This window comes from Electrophorus electricus, chromosome 3 (assembly GCF_013358815.1).
Source record: "Electrophorus electricus isolate fEleEle1 chromosome 3, fEleEle1.pri, whole genome shotgun sequence".
Lineage (NCBI taxonomy): Eukaryota > Metazoa > Chordata > Actinopteri > Gymnotiformes > Gymnotidae > Electrophorus > Electrophorus electricus.
The window spans coordinates 22,523,985-22,543,539 of record NC_049537.1 but is presented as its reverse complement, the minus strand read 5'-3'; the positions used below and the strand labels follow the sequence as shown (position 1 = coordinate 22,543,539).

At 41.1% G+C, this 19,555-nt stretch overlaps 2 protein-coding genes and 1 long non-coding RNA gene across 4 annotated transcripts; 2 read left to right on the top strand and 1 right to left on the bottom strand.

Moving 5' to 3' along the window:
* Positions 1-564: 564 nt before the first annotated feature.
* Positions 565-2,688, bottom strand: LOC113570992. The gene is made up of 3 exons (XR_003409947.2): positions 2,597-2,688; positions 2,413-2,486; positions 565-1,381 (listed from the first exon to the last, which is right to left on the bottom strand). It is a non-coding gene; the product is annotated as an uncharacterized LOC113570992 (long non-coding RNA).
* Positions 2,176-4,773, top strand: acot20 (acyl-CoA thioesterase 20). The gene is made up of 3 exons (XM_026999710.2): positions 2,176-2,822; positions 3,165-3,367; positions 3,453-4,773. Exons 1-3 carry the CDS (start codon positions 2,315-2,317, stop codon positions 4,026-4,028), a joined length of 1,287 nt encoding a protein of 428 aa, XP_026855511.1. The 5' UTR covers positions 2,176-2,314; the 3' UTR covers positions 4,029-4,773.
* Positions 4,774-9,667: 4,894 nt separating this feature from the next.
* gpr176 (G protein-coupled receptor 176) lies at positions 9,668-19,264 on the top strand. Of its 2 annotated transcripts, none has more exons than XM_035524307.1 (4): positions 9,668-9,774; positions 10,503-10,766; positions 14,808-15,060; positions 17,820-19,264. In XM_035524307.1, the coding sequence occupies exons 2-4, from the start codon at positions 10,526-10,528 to the stop codon at positions 18,967-18,969; spliced, it is 1,644 nt and encodes a 547-aa protein (XP_035380200.1). In that variant the 5' UTR covers positions 9,668-9,774; positions 10,503-10,525; the 3' UTR covers positions 18,970-19,264. The 2 variants fall into 2 exon arrangements, with proteins under 2 accessions (XP_035380200.1, XP_026855228.2); XM_026999427.2 differs by having other exon boundaries at positions 9,668-9,863.
* The last annotated feature ends 291 nt before the right edge of the window (positions 19,265-19,555 follow it).

Sequence of the window (19,555 nt, the reverse complement as noted above, 5' to 3'; positions counted from 1 at the left end):
GTGGTTATATCTCACAAACATAAATGAACATTTGGGAGAAAACAAAGATAAATAATAATAATCAACTGTTGTCTAAAAGTAGTCAAATCACACATACAGACAAATACACATAATTTTGACCAAACTGACAAATTAAAAGGTAGTATATCTGTTCCCATTAAGGTAGGTCTATAGGTTCAAAAAAGGTCTGGGTTAGGACTTTTGTATGAGGACTTTTCTCTGCACTGTTGTCTAGGTGGTGGAATTAACTTAGTTCCTAGAGGGTACATATTTGATATTTTTAGCATTTCACAGAAGCTCTAATACAGAACAATTTACCTTAATCAATATCACAGTATGTGTGCTCTTTGGGAATCAAACCCATGATCTTGGTAATGCCAGCACCTTGCTCTACCAGCTCTGTCAGGTGACAGCCTTTGTTAAAATTTTTAAAAAAAGTCTCAACCAAGTAAGTAGCATCATTCATCCCATTAACTGGATGATACAAAATAATAGCAGGACTTTTACATTTTGAAATCTTATGCATGAAACAAAGTTAAATATTTAGACAAGACAAGAGCGGAGTGCAGTGGGCAGCAGCAAATCTATTTCCAAATATAAATAACCCAATGACAACCTTTGGATGTTCTCCTTAAGGTGAGGAATTACAAGAATACAATGATATTCATAATAAAATGATTGTTAACGTCATAATACGCTTTAATAATAAAATAAGGACTACTTTTCATAAAGAAATAACAGGCTGTGTCAATCTCAAGTGAAGACACTTGTGATAAGCATGCTTCCTCAAATTTGACATCAGAAGTATGTGGTTGTTGGAAGTGGATTTAGTAAAATGATGGAATAACATGAACAGAATTGGATAAGACAAACACAGTGAGTAATGTAATGAAGTTCACATTTACATTAAAGTTATGTTTTATAACAAAACACATTTTACCTTGTATTATGACTTGTTGCACTGAGAAATAAATTTAATGGAGTTCATTCTGTAATGTCTCTATTAGTTTCCAGTTCATTTTTCCAGTAAGATTACAGAGTGTGACCAAACAAAATATTCACCAAACAAGATCCCAAACTGGAAATCCCTCCAAGATTCCTCAGATTACCAAATGCAACACAGTAGCAAATAAACAACAGAGAACAGAATGTACTCATCCAATAACAATTGAATTACAGAAACTTTGGGGTTAGACCTTAACATAAAACAGCCTGAATTTTTATGGAATGGACAGCAATGGCATCCACCTGTGGCCCCACGGTCCAAGCCGCTGTGCTGGGCAGATAACCAAGGTTGGGAAGAAGTATGTCCGTCTTCAAAATAAAAGCCCACGTCCCTGCCTAGACAAATAAAAGCCTCAAAAAGACTTTGCAGAGGAAGCTAGAAAACAAAAACAAACAAAACAATTTTCTCTTTGTTGCACTTTAATATTAAATTAAGAACACAAGAATGCATAGGCCTAAATAAATAAGTAAAAATAATAGTGGCCAATTAGCCTCAACAAAAGAGTTGTCATTTGTTTCATTCATTTTTAAAGTGCACTCATAGAACATTTACATTCATACTAATCTTATAAGTAAATTCAGTATAATCCTGAATTTGTATAGGCCTATTTTCCTAAGAAGTGATCATTTAACAGCTTTACTGATAAAAGACAAAACAAATCCGTTAACTGACCTATATTAATGAAGTTATTATGATTTTAAATCTTAATATTTAAAATAATAAATCAGATAGTAAATCAAAGAAAAAAAATAGTCCTTAAAAATCTCAAACGCTAGTGGTAGGCAACCTGGAAGAAGTTTATCAATAGAACACCAAAATTCAATATGAATTTTAAACTTCAGATATAAAAGCTCTCAAAAGTAAAATTTTATTTAACCAACAGTTCATCAAATGGCAAAACAGTCAGCCTGGTTAAATATTATTAAATATTATAGCTATATTTACTATAACTACAAAGCTTAGTTAGCATATAGTAGTTAACTAGTCTAACTAGGTCATTTGCAATCTTCACATAAAGTTATGCCCAATGTATGTGGTTAGCGTCATAAAAACAGCGTTAGTAAAGTTATAATTTGCCTTTATTTTTAATCAAAATTAACACTAAATATTTCTAGGAACGTGCTTTTTTAATCAACTGCTACTTGGCCGTTTACGACACACTTCCGCTTAGCAAAGTGGACTCGGTCACTCAAGGACATGATCTGTTGCCTCTACTTTTCGATTTGTTCATACATATTTGGCAACCTCGTGTCGATACGTTAAGAACAATTTAGTGATTCCGAAGGAAACTGCGGGGTCTAATACAACATGCTGATGCTATTCAGACCTCTAAATAAACTTTTAGCTAGATATTTTATCGCGAGGACGTATTCCGATTCTGGAGTCCGGCTGCGAATTCTACCTACCAGCTGTTTTTTTGATGAATCAGTTCAGATTAAAATGGTCGGCCTGGCTCCGCAACAGCGCGTCGAGCTCCAGTCTAAACACAGGGATGCCAAAGACGTGGTGTTTAGGGCTTCTGCCACCTACCAGGCAGACGGGAACGGAGAAATTGACGTAGTGCGGCATTCTTCCATAGGCGGTACTTACACAGGTGTTGAGCCGATGGGATTATTTTGGTCTATGCAGCCAGAGGTTCCCCACAAAAACCTGACGATTATAGACGCCTCAAAACCCATTTCGGTTGAAATACAGGCTTCCAGCGGTGGCGAAATCCTCGCCAAAGAGACAAACGAAAGGGTTTTGCTAGCTGAGGGTGTGCGAAGAGTTCCTATACGGGGTGGCAGGTTAAAGGGAACCCTTTTCGTACCCCCTGGTAAGTAGGCTAGCTAGCTAGCTAGTTAACTTTCAGTTCTGTCAGCTTTATTTGGAATTTCTCCTGTTAGCTTTTAAATTCTAGGCCTGCGAAAGGCATTTCAGACATTATATACTCATGGATTTTTTTCCAGTCCTCTGGAGTTTACTAAATATCAAATCCAAAATGTCAGTTACTTAAGTTATTTAAATCACTGGTGTGATACAAAATTAGAGACTTCTTGAGACTTTTACATCTCTGCTGTAGTACAATTCTCTTTTCAGTGTTTTGCCTAAAATCATATTGCCAAGTTTGCCTTGATTGTATTTTACAGAGAATGACAGTATTACATGTCTTTTGCAGGAGATGGCCCATTCCCTGGAATTATAATTCTGATTACTTTGGGAGGAATCGCATCTGAGCCACAAGCAGCTCTTCTGGCAAACAGGGGATTTGTGGTGTTGGCCCTGGCTATTTTTGGCTACCAGGATGCGAGGAAAAAGGTTGATGAGGTTCACCTGGAGTACTTTGAAGAAGCCATTGCATTCCTGCAGACGCAACCTAAGGTCAGCAGAATTAGGCATTTTAGTGACTTAAACTGATCCGTTTAAATGGACTGTTGCAAGCCTCACTCTTTCTATCTCTCCACAGGTGCAACAAACTGGAGTAGGCATATTGTCATTCTCAAAGAGTGGGGATCTAGCTCTATCAATGGCATCATTCTTGACCAATGTGAAAGCCACTGTCTGTATCAATGGTTGCAATGCCAATGTCTTGTTCCCACTCCACTACAAAGACATGGTCATCCCACCTCTTTTGGCCAATACTGCAAAGATAACCATAATGAAATCAGGAATTCTGGACATCCGAGATGCTGTTAAAGACCCCATGGAGAAGGAGAACCTTGCCACCGTCATCCCTATTGAGCGTGCAAGCAGCAAGTTTCTGTTCATAGTCTCAGAAGACGACAGGAACTGGAACAGTGTCTACTTTGCAGAGATGGCTTGTAGTAGGCTCAGAGCACATGGAAAGACAGACTATGAGATGGTGAGCTATCCAAAGGCAGGGCACTATGTGCAAGTGCCATACATGCCTCATTACCCCTCGGGGATCCATGCAGCGGTGGGTCAAGTGGTTGCTTTTGGAGGGGAGCCAAAGGTTCATGCACATGCAGAGGTGGATGCATGGGGTAGAATCCTGGAATTTTTCAAAAAATCACTTAAATAAATTCTGGAAAGTCAGGATGTAGTATTCTCCTAAAGAGTGTGCTTACAATCTGATACACTCGGTCCTGTCAGTCTCCATACTTTCTGATGCCAGTGAGGAAGACACACACCACATGGGATACACGCAATGAACGTGAGACAAACACATGATCAAAATATAAACACAAGTCATGTGCTTAGTCAATACAGGAGTCTACCAGCAGGGGAGCATCATGTCAATCTGGTTGGTTGCTAGCAGTTGCTTCCTTCAGCATTTGCATATTTAGCAATAGTGTGCTTGAATATTATGTGCTTATTTGTTCAGATTAAATTCATCTTTGGAAGATTGTTATATGCATGGAAAACATAGATTTGGTGTCATGGCAGGAGTAAGGCTATCATCAGTTGACTGAGCAAGCCCAATTTCTCCCATACTTGGCACTGTTCACACAAGTGGGGTTAAAGTAAGGGTTCTCTTTATCACTGCAAATGGAGTTTATTTTGCCCAGTTATAGGATTCAAATCTGTTCTGCTTAAGAACTATCATATTTGGAACTCAATGTCTTGTTAATAAACCTACATATTTTAGGTCTGTTTCAAAATATTTCTTTGTACAAAGGTGCAAATGGTAACATTTTATTTTAATAGTTTTTTCCTATTTTCAAAGAAAAGACTGAAGGACCACTTTTTCAGAGAGTAAATAAAGGGGCCCTATTATGGAAAACTGAATTTCACTTGCTTTATTGAAATAAAGAAATTATGTTTAATGTATAAATATGGTTAGTTTCAAAATCATTCACTCTCCCAGTCCATACATTCCACATATAAAATCTAAGTTGCATGAACATCCTGTTTTAAAATCACTGTTTCTCGAATGTCATGAGCACAAATCAAAAATCAAATCAAATATATATACACCCACCCACTCATATTGGAGTTCTCAGACATATTTCAGCTATGCTTTCTTTTTGAATGAGGGACAACATAGGCAGACAATCAGAAGAGCACATTTGTATTAAAAATGCAGTAACTGAAACATTCTGAGGGTTAAAGAAGATTGTAAAAAGGTTGCTAAAAATAAATTGTAGCTGTTTTTAAAACAAACACACACAAATGAACATCAAGGAAAATTATTAATGAAAACTGTAAGATATGGGCCCTTTAAATAAACACTAATGGACTAACTGATTTTATGCCACTTCAAAAAAAAAAAAAAAAACAACAACTGCTGTGTACAAATTTCTATCTTACTGACTCCTGACTCTAGCAGCAAGTTAGCTTATTGGAAACTTTAGATGGCTATAGGGCTAGATGTACCTTCATTAAGGATAAATTTTGTTAGACTTGACAATAACACTTTTTTATAAGTTGTTCTAGATAAGAGCATCTGCCAAATTTCATAAATCCACATGTAAATCCACAAAATGATCCTGACAATATCTTACAACTACACCCATCCTTAAAAACGTTCTGTTGTCATCTGTTGTCATCCACCATGAAAAATGATTTAGCTGAAATGGTGGACTTAACACTTTGATATTCTTATTAATATTATTAATTTGTTGATATTTGTCATTTTGTAGTTGACACTTGGCTCACTTGGCTCATTACTTGATATGAAAGGTTGTGCTGAGAGCCAAAGGTCTTGACTGCTCTTTGTAAGCATTGATGATTTTTAAAAAAATATTTTAACAAAAATCACTATTTTTGAAAATTGGAAATTTACACCAAGTCTAATATGTCTTAACAGTCTTAACATGTCTAATATGTCCCACAACCTCAGTTTGAATTCGTTCCATATTTGTAGGTTTTTCTCCATTCACTATGTTTCTTCCCTACAATTTCCAACATGCCTCCAACATGTAGAACAGTGAATTCCACTTTACTTCTACTGACTTAATCATTAGGAAAATCCAATTATTTATGGAGGCATTTGAGTTTCTATGTGACTTCTCTGCCATGCAGGGAAAATAAATACAGTGCTGCTGCATTTTCCAGGCGCTGAAGAACTCTTTTGACGCAATAACTTTGAAAAAAAAAAAAGTATTTCTAGTAGCAGTAAAAATAGAAGTGTTTCTTTGGCTCACTATTCTACCTTTAAAAAACCTTGTGAGGTTATGGATGAAGCAGTGATTCCCAGGAGGTGTGCTAATTGGACATGGTCCTAGGGACATTTTATTGCATATTTCAGTGAGTGCATCAGTACCTGTTGTGGCTGAGATAGAGCTTGTGGTTGGTGCAATGACTAATGGGAAAGAAGCATGCATGCAAAACTAGAGCTTGGTGGTGATGTATGAAGCTGATTTTGAAGTGAGCTGACTTGCTGCATGCAGTTGTGTTTTTGAGATTCCTTCATCATCTATCAAGGATTTTACACCTTATGTCTAAGAAGGTGCTTGCAATGAGACTATGAAAGGTAAATCCCATGCAGTCTGTTTTTACACTGCAGTTGCAGCTCTATGGAAAGGAAGATACCTTCTTGTTGAATCCCTTGTGATACAGAAATACATTTTTTGGTTGACATTTCTCATGTTGCCTCTGCAGGAAGTCTCAGGGTCTCTGTGGTTAGGCAGATGACAGATACATTGACATCACCTATCTTCCCCATACCCCGTGACTCCCTGTTACAGCATGTGGACTACTCAGTTCTACTGAGTGAATAAAGTTATGCTATGACAACTTCAGAGGCTACAAAGGTGTTTAATATTAAACAAAAGCAATGTTTATGCATGAAGAGTCACGTAAAGACAATGAATGACTGTGACCACTCAGACAGGGAGGACTAAATAGATGAGGGCTATGAGCACAGGTGCCGCAAGGAAAGGTTAGCAAGGAACAGAGGCCCACTTGGAGAACAGAGGCCCACTCTGGCAAGCACAAGGAGACCCTGGCCACCAGGGTGGGGATAGCTGGAAACTTGGGTTCTGGTTTGGAATGATCTTTATTCCCACGGTGTCTACAGCATGGCCTTGACCTCCTTGGCTGGACCGCTCGCAGGAGGCAGCAGGCTGGAGCGTCTCTCCTCCGGCCATCCTCCTGCTTCCCCAGAGGCGCGATTCTCGCGTGGGGCAGACACGCCTATACCTGCCCAGTAGTGTTGCTACGTCTGCAGGAAAGCACGCAAACCTGTGCTCTCCCCAACCAGTGGTGTCTCTTCCAACAAACTGGTCCAGCCTATCTGCCAGATGATGTGAGCTCTGCTGTGAGCCTCTTCCTCTCCTGAGCCTGCTCGGTGTCATTGGGCAAGTCCATCCAAAACAGGGCTCCCTTAGCCAGCCCTCACTGCATCCTTGGTTGGGTCATACGTACTGCCACAATATGTGGTGTGGGGATAAAAGGCAAGGTGCAGGCACAAACCAAGGTATTTCATACGAAATTTAAGTAATGTACAAACATGAACAGTTTCATAAAGATAACAAACGACCATGACCACACAGACAGGGAGGACTAAACACACAAGGGGAATGAGATGCAATAAGGAACAAGTGGATGTATTTGGGAAAGGAACTGGCATGAGTAGAGGCAGAGCCAGGGAGAACAACAACGAACGCACACAGGCAGGTAGAAACATAAACAAAGAGCATGTGGTGGAGCAACGGCGCTAAACTGATAAACTGTAGTCTAAGCCAATCTGCTAGTGTAAAGTTATCTGTAGTGTGTTAGTTTTCAGCATTTAATGGCCGGATATGTTTCATGTAAGTTTTGTCATATAGGCTTCTATGATGCCTCATGAACACAAACAATATGATTGAATATGGTCAAGAAGCATTGTTACATTTTGGTTTTTCATATCTATATGTGTATTTTGTCAAGACTGCTGAGATATGAGTGTGCTTATCTACAAGTCCTCTTTTAGCAATGATTCCTGCTCTCCTGAGGTTGAGAATCCTCTTGAGAGGTCAGTTTGCATAAGCAGGACTCTTGAGGAAGCTGAGAAGACTTCCTTTACTGATTACCAGAGATGGAGCTTTGCCTCTCATTGAGCTACTACCAATTATCCACAATGACTTACATTCATATCGCAATGAATACTACCTAGAATCTTGAAGGTGATGTGAAGAATACATTGGTTATGTCAGCAGGAGTATAGAATCTGGTACACCACAATATCGGCTAACTGAAGAGTACTGTTAATCATGAAGAAAACCATTTGTCACTGTTCATGTCATGGGTATTGATAAGTCAAAGACTGCTGTAAAGGGAGAAACACACCAGCATAATGTTGGAGGGCTCACCACAAGATGCTGTCCAATGATAAACCTACTGTTTTGCTAAAACTACATAGAACAGCCTGTAGAGTTCTGGGAAAAATCTGGACAAACGAGGTAAATATGTACCACGTGATGGAAAAAGGGAGATGTGGAGGAAAGAAGGAACTGCTCATCTGTGAAATATGATGGAGGCGTGTTCATTCTGTGTCAGTTAGAGGAATCGACTCTTGATATGGCAGCTGACAGCAGCCGCATGGTGAATTACAGGAGCACATTAATTTTTCAAATACAATCACACATGGTCCAAATCTCATTGGGTGTTGCCTCGACTTGTAGCAGGACAATAAGCAAAACAAGCAGATCCCTGACAGATCTGTAGCTCATCTGTAGCTCACCATCTGTAGCTCATCGGTAGCTTCATTTCCCAGGGAGCACACAAATAATTGTCATGCTAGTAATATGTAAGGTGCTATGGATAACAGGATCTGCCAAAATACTGTAAATGTAAAGCAAACAAAAGGCTTTTGAAGCCCAAAATCAGATGGTTATCAGCTGTCCCCGCAATCACCTAATCTGGCAGTGAATATAGAAGAAATGGTGGATTGTTGGCTTCTTCAAGCTATTCTTTTTGTGTTTTTAATGGACCTTCTGCCTTTCATGTGAGCTGGAGTGCTTTTTTAGTCCCTAAAAACTATTTTATCCATTTGCTGTCTCTTCTGTGTGTTGATTCACTCTGCCACTACCAGTAGAACTGTCAAAGTAAATACTATACAATATATATCCTCAATAACAATAGAGGAAAGTAGGTTACTGGAGTGCATACTTAAGTAGTGTTTGCAAAGATCTCTTTTTGTTTAGAAATTGTAGTTGCACTACATTTTGAAAAAAAACCCCAACAACTTCATTCTCCACTGTTTCTACATCTTACAAATGCACATTTGCATTCTCTTTCAAAAATAAACAGAATAAATATAGTTTAAATCAGTTAGTAGTGGCTGAGTAGACTTATGCTGCAGTGCGAATGTAAATAAAAGCTTAAATGTAGCTCTGTGAAACTTCACATAAAAAGATTATTAACTCTAGTCGCAGAGGTCAGTGGTAACTGGTCAGCACCAGGGCCTCCTCTGTCTCTGAAGGAATTTAGGCACTCAATAAGGAATTTCTAAAGCCTGCAACATGTTCACCACATAGGCCATTCTCAGAAATATTCATTATTCCCGGCAGGTTGATTAATTCATTGAGTACAGTTTCCCTTTTCCCCAAAAGCCTATAGCAATTTGGACTTAATGCATGAGCTCATTTAGATATAACGTACTTTTTCAGTGCGAGCAATTATGTTTTTGTCTAGCATCGGCTTCCATGCGTGGATGTTGCTGCTCGTAGTGTTCCCCATGATACCTGGGCTGAAAAGGGTGTCATCTCTGACAGAGCTCCAACGAGGAGGCGTGGTTCGGTCTCGACTGCTTGGTTCTCATCAGTCCTCCTAAAGGCACCGTGTAGGCTACAAGTGATCCAGCGCTTTATGTGCAGAGGTTTGAGTACGTCTTTTCAATTTAGGTAAAACAGCACTTTCTACCGGAGCATGGTGCCTAGCTAATAGACACATATCTGGTATCCTGTTGCATTGCATCGTTCTAAATGGAAAGGTAGGATTTGAATTTTCAAGCCCCGTAAGCATTTGGCAGTTCAGTCTGAACTGATTGCAAATATTTAAATTTTTAAAAGAAACAAAACAGAGTAATAATTTTATGTATGGACAAAAGCATGCCGTTCGAGCGAAATTTGTCATTTAGCCGACATAAATGTTGCTAGCTTACACTTGGCTGCATATTTTGAATTATAGTTTTGCGTGTACTTTATAGTAGCGTAATATTTTAATATGGTTTTTTTTCAGGACGGGAAGTTGACTGGGGCAGCCGGCTATTAGAGCCCGATTGACACTCATATGCTTTAATGTTATCTGTTCCCATCAGTAGATACAAATATGATGCCCTAATGGTCTGATGCCATTGCCCCGACAAACAGCAAATGCTATTCTGCTGCTGTTGCATAGATCCAGATGTTTAGTGGGGAAATGGCATCGTAATATACATTCTAAGCAAACGGCAACATGCCACTTAAACACGGACATTTGATACACGTGAATCGAGGTTTTTCCATAACGTTACGCGCTTTCTCATATGTCGCCTGTCCCCCCATAAACTGGAGACTTGGTCTTTTAAATGTTCAGAAATATAATACCGCCTTGTTCTCCGTCAGTCCAACCGGTAATGTCTTTGATATAGATGTAGACGTCCACTAGGAGTGAATGAACATGGATGTGAGGGACTCGGACGGCTGGGGTTTTCTCGCCGATAACGTGACTCCAAATTCTACTGCTTCGAGTCTCTACCTTGATTTCCCAAACACGACGTCTGAAATGGGTCTGTGGGGTGATGCGAAGCAGGACGACACAGCACATGTGGAGAAGCTGCTCTACAGCCAGGAGAAAGCATACCGAGACTTCGCCATCAGCGTTCAAGTTTTCGTCCTCGTTGGTTCTCTCATAGGTGAGTCGGCATCCATGGAATTGATCATTGCTAATTGAGTAGGTTTATGCTTAACTATTACCAGGTTTTTGTACCCAAGTAAAAGTAATCAGTGCTGAATGGATAGACTACGTAATAACAAATCCAGTCGTTTATGCGCTTCTTATTACTGAAAAGTGGAAATGTGCGGATTAGGGGCTGCATAAATAGAAATGTTTTAAATATCAGACCTCATGAGATGGCCGTCGTATACAAGCACACGTTGGTTTCAGTTTTAATTACTGATGACAGCGTAATGCAGTCAGAACAGCATTTCAGTTCAATACTGACTTTTAGGTTAACAGCACGCTGCTTGCAGTGATGACCTTTCTTTCTGGTAGAGTCGACTTTTAAGCACTGAACTGAGGCCTTCTCTCAGAATTCATGCATAGACCATTTGTTAGTGTTCAAACAGTGATCTAATATTTTTTAACGAAGAAAAAATATAAGATTTACTTAATTTTGACAGGATTACAAAAATGAATGCACTTATCGTAGCATTTGATGGTTTACAGCGCACATAGCTTCCTAAGAAATGTTTAAGAACCCCATACATAAATACCAATAAACGTTTTATACAAGAAATGTGGTTTATGCACCTTAAAAGGTATTAAGCAAAAATAAATATTCTCTTTCTTGCTCCGATCTGGCTGCACTCACAGTCATACATCAGAGGAGAGTAAGCAGTTGGCGGTTGCAAACAATCAGTATGGTCTTCATGATGTTTGCTTAGTCTCGAATTAAGAATAATTTCTAAAGAATAACTATAAAAGTTTTTTGCCAGCAGCGATGGCTGGAAAGGTGATAAGAATTTACATAACGCCAAGGTCACACCTGCCATGGTTTAACCTCTTCTTGACTACAGGGCAGCCACAAATTATGGTGATAACCAACACTATGTTAATGCTGAACAGAAAGCAAGTCTGCTTGCTGGGTGACTGGACATGGACCTTGTGTGTTTAGCTGTAGAGCTGGAAACTGGTAATAAGTTCCTGCTGGCAATCAATTAAGCACCTACAGCATTGATCCCGTTCCTGGCTATTACTAATGGTCTGCTTTTTTGCTCGTTTTGCTTTAGCATTAGTCCTGTACTGGATAGTAGCGCTTTAGTTGGAGACTGATTTATACACACATTTGCGAGTAATTTGTTTAAAAGGTTCTGTTATAATGCTGTTCACATAAGTGTATTTCTGAAGTTCAGTTCAGCTGTTGCACAAAGTAGGAGTCACATGCCTGATTATCCAGTACAGCCTGAGTTGTGTGTACGCAGCTGATCCATCTGCACTGAATTAGTGTCCTTTCAGGCAGTTCAGGAAAGCAATTTCTTCTTTATTTTATGTGGTGTGACTGACAGTGCAGCTGTTTTATGAGGATCTGCCAGTTGATGTATAACCTGAGTTGTGTCCAATTCACTAGAAAAAAAAACCTCTTCACTCTCTACCAATGCTATTTTTCCAGATAGCGTTCAATGCACAGCAAAATTAAAAGCAAAATGTAAAATCTTTACTCCCTTTACAGATGAGTTCACAATGACCCTCAGCACCGTCATAGTGAATCCCCTGGGTTACCTCTTTCTGTCTTGGTTTAGTGGATCTTTGTCTCCATGTTCCTCCTTTGCCATGTGCTTTTGTTTGTTTTGGTTCTTGGCTCCTCCCCTGTTCTACTCCCCTGTCTTGCATCTCACCTGAATCGTGTCTGTACTCCTATCTGGTAATCGTTCCCAGGTGCTCATTCTTCGTCTCCCCCTGTGCTTTGTTGCGTTCTTTGGTTAGTGTTGTGTGTATGTGACCGTGTGTCTATTCCTTGTTGTGTCATTTGCCCTTCCTTTTGTTCCTCGAATCTTTTAGTCTTGTCAGCATCTTTATTTGGTAGCGTTTACATCCTGCTGCCCTCTGTCTTGTTACACGCACATGTTAGTCTTATTATGTGCTCCCTCACCATAACCATAGTTCCAGCAGAGCAAGAGGTGCACATATGTAAGATATGTGATTAAATAAGCTAAAATACCCAACACTATTCCATAAGGTAAGCAAGTCAGGGATATAGCTATTCGTTAGACGTGTATTTATTAGCTAGCTAGTTGTATAGCATGAAACATCTTTTAACATATTTTAACATCTCAACAATAAAATTGTTACTTTCTCAAGTGTAATGTCTTTTTATATAAGAGGCTGCCTCCCATTTGCTGAAATGCACGTGAAATGAGATCCTAAGAGCTTTAATGTTTAACATTTAGGCCTATAGTTTGCTGAGGTTGAAGCTAACAAAGTATTTTTCTCAGTAGTTAGCCAAAAGACCAATCTATGCTTCCTTCCCACAGATTTCCCTGTGTTTCAGATGTTGATCTGTGGATGGCAGTCCAGTGAAACTAGTCTTTTCTAGTTATAGTCTTTTTTGTACAACAGGCTAATATGTGTGAGAATTTGATAAACTGGGGTTTGAATCTAAACTGCTGCTTTAGAGCATAGTGCATCGTATACTTTTGGATTAAGAATACTGTCAGTGCCCCTATGTTGAGTAATTCTCTAGTACTTATTGTAGGATGTTGTTTGTTATTGCACGTATCGTGGTCTGAGAGCTTCTACATGTTTTGCACTTCAAGGCATCAGCATTGATCCCTGTATTTTAACAGTATTCTAGTTCAGTGGTACCTTGAACTCTAACCTACTGTACTGGCTAGGATACATTCTATGAGTAAATGACAAAGCACATTTGTAAGTTGCGCTTGATAAGAGCGACTTCCGTAAATGTAAATGAAAATGTAAATGTTGTGGGATGAAAGGTACAGGAAATATGATCACACGATGTCAGTGATGTGACTCACCACCCTTACACAGAACCTCTACTGTGTTTTATTTAATTATTGGGTGTTTTTTTATTGATTTATTTTTCCTGTTTTGCAAATAGCTCTTCCATATGGAAAATCCCCAGTTTGGTAAATATTAGTGAAGAAAGGGGTGGTGGAGATACAAGGTCTATGAGGCATTTTGCATAAAAAGAAGCCACTATAACCGACAGTATATAGGTTGTATTTGTAGCTGAAAACCCACAAAATGGTTGTGGGTGGATGGGGACACTGCAGACTCTAGGAGGAGTAGAGTGAGACCAGGTGCTGTGAACAGGCCATAAGACCCTTCAGGGGAGGAGAGTCTCAGGGTGTGGGGGACGAGGGGAGGGGGAGGTAGGCATGCAGTGGGAAAGGGGGACACTATTGTAGAGGAGCTGTCACTTTTGTGCTCTGCTCACCTCATTCCCCTCAACTTCAGGGTCTGCTTAGAAGGCAAATAGATTTGATGAAATTGTGACATTAGTGTGAAGGTGACATCAACATGAATTGCATGCTTTACACAACCCCCCCCCTCCACACACACACACACACACACACACACAGACACAAACCCTCCCCCCAAAATGAACAAACAAAATTACATAAGGCTAACAGGTAATCAGACAACAAATGAAAGTATTGAGATGAATTGGTTGAAGGGTTTGGAAACTAGTAGTTTGCTGTCTGTACCAAATGAACCTGATAAACAGGAAGCATAAACAGGATAAACAAGAACATGTTCTCTGGCATTTGCCTTGAAATGATGTGGATGCATACCTCGCGTGACAGCTCCCGGCAGTAGTATGCTGTAAATAGGGTTCACCTTGACTCTAGGAGCATTCAGGGCTGGGGGATGGTCTTGTGCTTATGAGTGTGTGCATGTTTGTGCGGATGTATGTAGGAAGAAATACCATCCACAATCCACAGAAAACCCATGCAATTGTCTCACAGTGTCTGACTAAAATAATCTCTAAAAAACAGGTTAAACAGCCGACCACATATGGTGACTGCAACAGACTATTGTGTAGAAATCTACATCCTAACCAATTAGGGTCTGAGTTGGTGTGACACTTGCACGGCTAATTTGCTTTCTATTTATTGGACATCACCCACTTCTCTACTGTATACAAATGTTTGGAAAAAAATATGGGCGAGCCCACCTGGGTGCTGTCTCACCCCTCCCCTTTCCCCTGCAGGCAATGTGGCCATGCTGTGGTGCACCTGCCGCACCAGTGTTTTCAAGTCGGTCACCGGCCGCTTCCTGAAGAACCTGGCTTGCTCTGGCATCTGTGCGGGACTGGTGTGCGTGCCCTTCGACCTGCTGCTAAGCGCCAGTCCGCGCTGCTGCCCGTGGATGCGCACGCCCCTGCTCTGCAAGGCTCTCAAGTTCCTGCACAGGCTCTTCTGCTCTGCCACCATGCTGAGCTTCGCGGCCATCGCTCTGGACAGGTGCCAGGCCCGCGGCGCAGCCTGCCTGCTGTGTCCTGCCGATTCAATCGCTAGCTATCGCTTCCACAGAAACACACCTCAGCCACAGGCCTCTGGCAGTCCTCTGAATAATTCATTTTCTTGGGTCTTGAGGGAGTTTTTCTCCTGTCATGAGCTGCCAAGGTTTCTTCTACAACAAAATACACACACACAAACACACACACACACACACACAGAGCAAGAGAAAGGCAACAGCAGCAGTATGTAACAATTACATTTAGTCACTTAATTCTAGCACAATAAGCCAAATTCAGTTTCAGCTCTCAGGACATGCATGATGCACAGAAAGGCCTCTCTCTGCCTCCCTGAAGTTGCTGTCACACACCTAGAGGCTCTAACAAGCCAGCGCAACACAGGAGTGAACACAGGAGCGAGCCCTCTCAGCCAGACAGCAGGGCGGCGTGACTCTGACTGTGATGCTAGAAACGGGGCCGAAGGATGAGTAGCTCTTATAGACACAGAGCTTTGGGTCAACCTTTCCCGCTCTGAGCTGAGGATGCTCCAGGGTGGCCCTGCCGTGAAGCTCGGCTACAGAAGGGGTGTGGTCAGAGCAATCGCCTTTCATGTCTTAAATAGTGGGGCCTTATAAAATCCATTTTATTATTTCCAAAATTGAATTTAATTTTTTTTCCCCATTTTTGTTTTTTTCTGATTTTTTTTTTTCATTTGGAGTTTTAGGTTTTTAACAGTTTTTCCTTTAAGAAACTCCAACTAGAAAGTAAAGTTTGTGAGCTTGCCAAGGCCCTTTGTAACTAAAAACTGTGACTGTTAACTGACAATCAGTTTAGCTGTCATTATTAAGTGCATAACTTGTATTACAAACCGAGCATTTATAACAGCTTTGATACATCTACATTAAAAATTAAACAAGTTTTTACTATAGGCCTAAATTATTAACAAGTTACCAGGAGTATATTTTTACTCAGTTGCTTTAACACAAACCTCGGCAGAGGTCTAGAAGAGAATGAGCATACTATTTACCAGTATCTGGACATTTTCAAAGGAAAACTATGACAAAGTGTCTCAGAACAGATGCAGTTTTTTTTAATTAAACCATACAGGACAAATGCAGTTACTGAGTTAGCGACTGTCACCATGGGAGTACAGCTCCGGAAAAAAAGAGACCACTACAAAATGATCAGTTTCTCTAGTTTTACAATTGCTGGGTGTGTGTTTGACCAGGCTGAGCAATTTTGTTTTATTCTATAAACTACTGGCAACATTTCTTCCAAATTGCAAATAAAAATATTGCATTTTAGAGCATGTTTTTTATATATAAAAATGACTAATGGTCGAAATAACAAAACAGTTACAGAGATTTCAGACCACAAATAATGAAAAGAAAACATGCTCATATTCATTTATAAACAACACAGTACTAATATTTCAACTTGGGATGAGTCAAGAAATCAATATTTGGTGGAATAACCCTGATTTTTAATCACAGCTTTCATGCGTCTTGGCATGCTTTCCACCAGTCTTTCACATTGCTGTTGGGTAACTTTACACCACTTCTGGCACAGAAATTCCAGAAACTCGGCTTTGTTTGATGGCTTGTAATTATCCATCTTCCTCTTGATCACATGGGGTTTTCAATGGGGTTCAGATCTGGAGATTGGGCTGGCCATGATAGGGTCTTGATCTGGTGGTCCCCCATCCACACTTTGATTGGCCTGGCTGTGTGACATGGAGCATTGTCCTGTTGAAAAATACAATCATTATAGTTGGGGAACATTGTCAGAGCAGAAGGAAGCAAGTTTTCTTCCAGCACAGTTTTGTAAGTGGCTTAATTCATGTGTCCTTCGCAAAGACAAATCTGCCCGAATCCAGCCTTGCAGAAACACCCCCAGATCTCATATATATATATATATATATATATATATATATATATATATATATATATATATATATATATATATATATTCACTGCATGAATATTTTTCATTGTGTCCCTCTGCACGAGCACTACTGCCGTAAGTCACATCTGGTGTCGAAAATCCAGTGTGCCAAAGGAGTAGTGATATGCTACAGCATTTAGCAGATGCTCTTATCCAGAGCGACTTACAAAAGTGCTTTGTCATTTACTCATAGACTACATCCTAGCCAGTATAGTAGGTTAGAGTCCAATATACCAATGAACTAGAATACTGTAGAAATACAGGGATCAATGCTGATGCCTAGAAGTGCAGAATACATAAGCTCTATCTTAGATGATGATAAGTGCAATAAACAATAAATGCTAGAATTTGTTAGTCAATAGTGTAGTAAACAATACCCTAAAATAAGTGCTAGTTTGAGTTAGACAACATATGAGCAGGTTCAGCGGTCATTTAAATATTCCACGAATAGATGGCTTACGCTTAAGGCGTAAATCAGGTTTCAGTTTTTTCATCATTATTGGCATACCTGAAGTTAGCTATCTCTTCAACTATTTCATGCAACTAGCTAACCAACACACACCATGATGCCCGTGCACAAAGACAGAAGCGTGTTGGGATGTGCAGTGAGCGCAGCTGCTAAAAGAACAAATTTACCATTTCTGGATGATACAATTCCCCGCATTTCCATCTCATCTTATTCCACATTTCTGTTTTAACTAAAATCCTTTTTCTATGCCTTAATTCTGTGATTTTTGTTCACCACATCACGGAAATCATGCGGCCTTCAAATAGCCAGTGGAAGAGTTCACTTGCTAACTGAGGTTTTTTGTTTATTTGTAGGTACTACTCTGTGTTGTATCCACTTGAGAGAAAGATATCAGACGCCAAATCCAGAGATGTACTTGTATACATATGGGCACATGCGGTGGTGGCCAGCATCCCTGTGTTTGCCGTCACCAATGTGATGGACGTCTACGCTACGTCCAGCTGTTCAGAAGGCCACTCGCTGGGGCACCTCGTTTATATAGTTGTGTATAACATCACCACGGTGATCTTACCCCTGGCAGCTGTGTTCCTGGCCATGGCGCTGATCCGCCGGGCACTGAGTGCCAGCCAGAAGAAAAAGGTGATCATCGCAGCGTTGCGAACGCCCCAGAACAGCATCTCCATCCCGTACGTGTCGCAGCGAGAAGCTGAGCTGCACGCCACGCTCCTCTCCGTGGTGCTGGCCTTTGCACTCTGCAGCATCCCCTACGCCGCGCTGGTGGTGTACCGGGCGTGGCCTGGCGCCGCCGAGGCATCGCTGTGGTTGCAGCTGACCGCCGTCTGGCTGCCCAAGGTGTCGCTGCTCACCAACCCGCTGCTGTTCGTGACGGTGAACCGTTCGGCCCGCCACTGCCTGCTGGACGTGCTGGGCCGCCTGCAGCGGCGTTGCAGCCGGCGGAACGCGGTGGGCGCAGTCGGGCCGGCCGAGGCAGGCCCGCTGGCCGCCGAGGCAGCCGAGCGCTCGGGCAGCCAGCTGCTGGAGATGTTCAACATCGGGCAGCAGCAGATCTTCGGGCCAAACGAGGAGGAGGAAGAGGAGGAGGAGAACCAAATTCCCCTGGTGGCTTCGGCCACTTTTGCACACGAACGCAGCGGAGGGAGAGCAGTAGGGGCGGCAGGAGGTCAGCAGATGATAGGTAAGGGGGGCAAGGAAGCAGAGCTGCCCCTGACAAAACACTCCCCCATACAAGCCTGTGCCGCCTCGTCCTCGCAGGTGGCCCCCGCCACGCCCACGGACATCGAAGACGCCACCCAGTTTGGCTTCGGCCCATTCGAGCTGCCTCCTCAGTGGCTGCCCGAGACCAGAAACAGCAAGAAAAGACTCCTCCCTCCTCTGGGCAACACCCCAGAGGAGCTGATCCAGACCAAGCAGCCCAGAGGGCGGCCCGAGAGACGCATCAGCAGGAACAACAAAGTCAGCACCTTTCCCACTGTAGACCCGTGAAACCTGGACACGCCCACCAGCGTGACGGACTTTTGAAGGGGACCAAATCTGTCAAGGATGTCTTGAAAAATGAAAACAAATCTTACCCATTTTTAAAAAATAAGTTTATATCCTAATTTGTTAGAATTGATCTCTTCTTTGGCTCCAAAGTACCTGAAGAGAGAGTGGGAAGTGACCGTTTATAGAAAATGGTAGAAAGCATACAATTTGTCATATGGATTGTGTAGGGAAGTAAAATTGTTTTTGTAAATAAAACTGTGGTACAGCAATAACATTTTAAACATTCTAAAAACATTTTTGGGGGATCATGTTTTAACAAGTATACTTGGGAAACCAAAACTGTGTGTGTGTGTCACTGATTTACTTTCATCGAAGTTATTGTATAAAGATCCATGGCTATTGTACACTTATGGTCCAGAACCAGCTTGGAAAGGTGCATTTAGGGTGTGTTCAGACTTGGTAACTTTGGTTTAATTAAAAGGAACCCTGCTGCGGTTAGTGCGGTTCAACAGAGTCAGAGTGAACACGTCCTTGCAAACCAGATAAGTGGAACAAGTTCACCTGACTAGGTGGGTCTCAGTCCGTT

Bases quoted from the DNA above. Each gene is read 5' to 3' on its own strand.
- acot20 (XM_026999710.2), top strand. From the start codon at position 2,315: ATGCTGATGCTATTCAGACCTCTAAATAAACTTTTAGCTAGATATTTT. The intron at 2,823-3,164 runs GTAAGTAGGCTA...TGTCTTTTGCAG, and splicing joins AACCCTTTTCGTACCCCCTG to GAGATGGCCCATTCCCTGGA. The intron at 3,368-3,452 runs GTCAGCAGAATT...ATCTCTCCACAG, and splicing joins TCCTGCAGACGCAACCTAAG to GTGCAACAAACTGGAGTAGG.
- gpr176 (XM_035524307.1), top strand. From the start codon at position 10,526: ATGAACATGGATGTGAGGGACTCGGACGGCTGGGGTTTTCTCGCCGAT. The intron at 10,767-14,807 runs GTGAGTCGGCAT...TTTCCCCTGCAG, and splicing joins CCTCGTTGGTTCTCTCATAG to GCAATGTGGCCATGCTGTGG. The intron at 15,061-17,819 runs GTGCCAGGCCCG...GTTTATTTGTAG, and splicing joins GCGGCCATCGCTCTGGACAG to GTACTACTCTGTGTTGTATC.